General features: G+C 39.2%; 1 protein-coding gene across 1 annotated transcript; it reads left to right on the top strand.

Moving 5' to 3' along the window:
- Nucleotides 1-1,158: 1,158 nt before the first annotated feature.
- LOC108893356 (uncharacterized) lies at nt 1,159-4,396 on the top strand. The gene is made up of 3 exons (XM_018691328.2): nt 1,159-1,572; nt 2,442-2,744; nt 3,002-4,396. Exons 1-3 carry the CDS (start codon nt 1,258-1,260, stop codon nt 3,647-3,649), a joined length of 1,266 nt encoding a protein of 421 aa, XP_018546844.2. The 5' UTR covers nt 1,159-1,257; the 3' UTR covers nt 3,650-4,396.
- The last annotated feature ends 554 nt before the right edge of the window (nt 4,397-4,950 follow it).

Below are 4,950 nucleotides of genomic sequence, written 5' to 3'. Positions count from 1 at the left end.
TGGTGGCACTTGGGTGTTGTATTTATTTGAATATTCAGAAAAAGACATAAATGAGCCATGGGAATTGCAACTGACCAAATATATTTTTTGGTCAAACTTCTTAAACTTCTTGAAACACAATGGTCAAAGAAGCATTCGCTATAGTATGGTTATAAAGAAAAGAAAAGTAAAGGTTGTATATTGTACATGTTATTAATGTGGTGAGGTCTGTCTGCTTAAAATTGAGTACAAGATGCAGGTGTATTGTTTATATCGTGAGAGCTTGTTCCAATGTACAACAATTTGGCCAAATACTGGATAGTCTACAGTATTTACACTAGTCTAACAACATTTTAACAACTACAGATCTATAGACCAGCAGAGGTTTTGACGTTATGTCTGAACATCATATATTTTTTACTCTTACTTGAGCCCATATCAGAGTTACTGAAAGTGAAGTTTGCTGAAGGGCCAGCAGAGTAACTCACAGTGAGCTGTCTGCTCGCTTATTGACATTAAGGTTAATGTTCAGTGGTTGTGTCTGCCAATTTGTTTACAACAGATGGTTTGAAACAGATGGTTATCATATACTTGCTGAGACAGTGATATTTATTTTTGCTTAAGTTGACAAAATGCCACTAAGAGCATTGTTTCACTTCTGTGATAGTGATTTTTCATGGGACGGTGTTTTGTGCCACTGAGCCACATTTCAAATAAATCCTGCACTTTCAACCTTTGGCAGGAGAAATAGAATAAATCTATATAAAGGGGGAAGGCAATCAAACAGTTCATTGGGGGGGTCTCCCTGATAAATTAAAATGTCATGCTGATGGAGGATTTTCCAGAACCTGGCAACCCAAAAGTTGTTATTATTAATGGTTTAAGCATGAGTAAATTATTTAATAATTACACTATTTAAACCCGTCATGTGAATGGTGCCTTATCAGAGAGTGGTACCAAATAGACTACCACTTGACAAAAATCGTGTAACAGCTGTGTTTTTACTACCACTGGTTTTTTCCCTGCAGGAAAATAAGGCAGATCTTCCTGTAACTACTGTATGTGTGTGTATAAGGCTTTGTTTCATTCGAACTACTGGGTTATGCATTTGTATTTGTATGCATGAGTGCTTTGTTGGACTGGCTGTGCTGATAACGTCACTCTGACTGGGGCAAATAAACACACACAGAGGGTCTGAAACACAGATAACAAGCAGGCTTGTTTCGCACACATACATGTACCAACACACACACACTGGTTAGACACTCAGAGACAGCCATGATCCTGATGGGTCGCAGTTTGTGTCTTCCTTCTCCAGCCACCGTCCAGGAGCTGTTCTCTGTGGCTCGAGATGCCAACATCATCCCAGATATCTCCTTGGATCCGGTCCTCACCACCTTCTTGTCACTGGACTCGTCTGCAGCGCTGCAGCATCAGTATGCCTTCTTACAGCGGAGCATGAGCAGGGAGCAGCAGGCACAGTTCAGCCTCGGCCTGAGTGGAGAGCTGGGAGGCAGCAGCAGGGTCACCTGTGGAGGAGTGGGGGTTGTTGCTTTGGCCCTGTCCATGCTTTTTGACCAGGTTGCCCAACAAGTAGGTAAAAAGAGGTTTGTGTGTATATATTGAATACCGGTCTCTGCAGTACTAAAAAAACTTGACTTAACTGGACTTAATTTACTTCAAGCACCAATTTAAGACTGACATTTTGTTTTTAGAGAAATATCCAACTGTTGGATTGATTTCCATGAAATCTGGTGCAGATGTTCACCGTCTTTGTTTACTTTTGGTTCTTTTGATTTTACATGTAGCGCCATCATCAGGTCAAAATTTCTAGCTGTGGACTCCTTAGTCCTGTTACCAAGTAGCTACAGCCAAGATCCTGACAGGACTGGGCAAAGTACAGTGTTTGTTTTCTTTTCTTAGCTTGATTTTTACAATACAGACACACTGTTGTAGCATTAGAAAGGTTTCTCAAGAGATTTTATGGTAAATAATACAGAAATAAATTAAGTTAATATGTAAAGAATGGGTGAAATGATTAAATGAAATGAGAGTGTCAACTGTCAAGTTCTTCCACAAAGATGTTTCAAGCTCTGAATTTTGCTGCTGAATGCACTTTGAAGAAATGAATAGATATTCAAGGCCACCCCAGGATGAATTATAATAACTGGAAAAAACATAAATTTTCCTCTAGCACCATCATCAGGTCAAAATGTTCATTTTTCCAATACTTTTTGACCAAATACCCAGAAAAGTATTAGTATATTAGTTAGTATTTAGTACCGATTAGCAGATATTAGCATGATAAACATGGTAAACATTACACCTGTCGTTCCCTGATCAGTACCAGAAACCTGATTTGTGTATGAGCTGGGCCCAAGTACTACTATTTAAATCTCTTCTGAATTTGTTTTCACAGGCTTGTGTCTCTGTCAGGCCTTTCTTTTCTGCTATCTCACCAGGTCCGAGCACAAGGATCGACAGAGGGGGGGCTATCAACTCAGAGATCTCAAGCTAAGAGGATTTTTGGCATCAGCAGCTCCTCGAGGATTGGCTGGATTATCCACAGTTACCTCCACCTGATCCCTGGCATCGCCAATGACCAGGAGAAGATGGCTGAGACCACAGAGCTCTACGACAGCTGGCTGAAACTTGAGCTGATTGATCATTACGAGAGGATGACCAATAAGAAGAGAATGAGTTCAGAGTCCATGCAGCAGTGGTTGACAGGAGCTGCATTTCATCTGCACATGAGAATCCACCAGGTGAGGACGGCGAAAACAGCTTAAAGTTAAAATGTGCGTTTTGATTTCTGCTGCAGTATAAACATCTGCTCTTATTGCAGGTTTAAAATTAGGGAAGGATTGTGGTACAGGTTAAAAAAAGGGCATACAGTATTTTAATTGAATTCTTGTTAGTACATGCCCATCCACCAGTCATGAGGTGCTTAATCATCCAATGTGAACATAACTCCAGAGGATTTGTGGCTGATCTGAATTCACCTTTATACTTGCTCCAACAGGTCCGACTGCACTCTGTGCCAGTGGGATCAACAGAGTCACTGCGTCTGTCATACAAGACGGGGTTAAGTCGCCTGGTTCAGGGCTACACAGCCTATCTACGCAAAAACATCCAGGAGACTGCAGCTCCAGGTCCACATAAACCCAAACCCCGGACAGCTGATGGACCAGGACAAACCAACACATCTAGTGTAACCAATATGACCTGCTCAAGTAATCACCTTTTTAACATTAGCCAGGTTAATCCAAGTACCTCAACTGATACATTTAATGAGACTAATATAATTAATTCAACTGCTGAAATTAGCAGAAGCTGTAAGACACATGGATCCAGAGAGTTTGGAGTCAATGCGTCAAAAGGAAGCGATGACCCCGCTGAGATGAACAGAAACACACTCAACAATTCTACTGAATATAGCAGGGAAGAGGAAGCCAGCATGCTGGGCCTGTTAGTCATTGAGCCAGGGAGGAATGTGAGTCACAATGTGCAACATCACCCCTGTGAGTCTCCAGCCATACAACAAGCTCTGGTGATGCGTATTATAAATGCTCAGGACCTGGAACGGAACAGAAACTTCTTCCTGATCCCTGAAAAAGTTTTCCACAGCCTGCTCAGGCAGAGGAATGACTTTGAGTTAAAGACAAATTAGACAGAAAAGAATAGTGTGCAATTAAACCCTCAGTAGCGCAACTGAACATAATATTGTGGTGTTATCTTTAGGAAACTACCATCTCATTGGTCATTTTCATGTTTTTATTAAAGATGGTTTTACATATTAAAAAATATCTCAGTATAACACAATGCATTTCAACTGGAGCTTTCAAAATGACCATAAAGCAGAATCAGCACCTTAACAGCTCAGTGAAAACAGCTTCAACACGAACTGAACATTATATGGAAGCAGAATTTATTACAGCACAGTTTTAGCTAGGTGTTCCTAATAAACAGACAACTAAGAGAGCATGCCACTTTTGATGAAGAATTGTTTGTGCATGTGACCCAGCCAGTTATTTCTTTTTAAAATGTATTTGCATAAACCTGAGTGAGACACTGAGAAACAGCCAGACAGCAGCCTGCAACGCATCAGCTGAGTTTTGCTCTCAGTAGATTTACACCTGATGATGGAAGTTAAAGGGCTTTTTCTGAATTGCTGAAACCTCATTTTATCTTTTTTAATAATAAAAATATCACCATTCAATTTAATCATCACATTGAAAAGATTTTTGATATTTTGAAAGGAGTTGATTTCTGCTGAATGAATTAAACTTGAACTTCGTATGTAGGAAAGATTTGCTGTCCATTTGACCTCATACACTTTAATCCACTGTATTTCTGTTGCACATTCTGTAAAGTATAATAAACAATTTCAACTTAAAAGCATATCCATGCTGGTGAATATGAGAGTGACTTAGTGATGCTTTGCAAAGTTCATCTAACGTCACCAAAAACAACTGATGAACCTGAAAATATAATTTGTTAATGTCTACCTTCATAGTTGCCATAAACAATAGCATCAGTTTTTGGAGTGTTAACACAAAGTAATGGAGTCTGGAGCCTTAATGACAAGACAGTGCAACATCAGGCTTTAGTGGTGGGAAATTATGATAAAACACATACATGATCAGATATTTTAGATTAGATTAGATTAGATTAGATACTTTATTAATCCGCAAGGGGAATTCACAAGTTCCAGCAGCATCTACAGACTTAAGATAAAAGGCATGCAATAAATACTGAGAATAATAATAATAACAACACTGATAAAAACACAGTGAAGAACTCTGTTTACAACTGTAAATACACAGATAATATTTACTTAAGAGATGGAGGAAAATCAGACATTTTCCTCAAGTAAAAGTAGAAATATAACAGTGTAAAAATACTCAATTACAACGTTTTGCATTCAAACTTTGCTGCTCCACACCAGCTGATGGCGGTAAAACATCAATA

This window comes from Lates calcarifer, linkage group LG20 (assembly GCF_001640805.2).
Source record: "Lates calcarifer isolate ASB-BC8 linkage group LG20, TLL_Latcal_v3, whole genome shotgun sequence".
Taxonomy (NCBI): Eukaryota; Metazoa; Chordata; class Actinopteri; family Centropomidae; genus Lates; species Lates calcarifer.
The sequence above is the reverse complement of the archived record's forward strand: the minus strand, read 5'-3'. Positions and strand labels throughout refer to the sequence as shown.

Excerpts from the sequence above, each read along its gene's own strand:
- LOC108893356 (XM_018691328.2), top strand. The coding sequence starts at position 1,258 with ATGATCCTGATGGGTCGCAGTTTGTGTCTTCCTTCTCCAGCCACCGTC. Across the intron at positions 1,573-2,441 it reads TTGACCAGGTTGCCCAACAA|GTCCGAGCACAAGGATCGAC; the intron begins GTAGGTAAAAAG and ends CTATCTCACCAG. Across the intron at positions 2,745-3,001 it reads TGCACATGAGAATCCACCAG|GTCCGACTGCACTCTGTGCC; the intron begins GTGAGGACGGCG and ends TTGCTCCAACAG.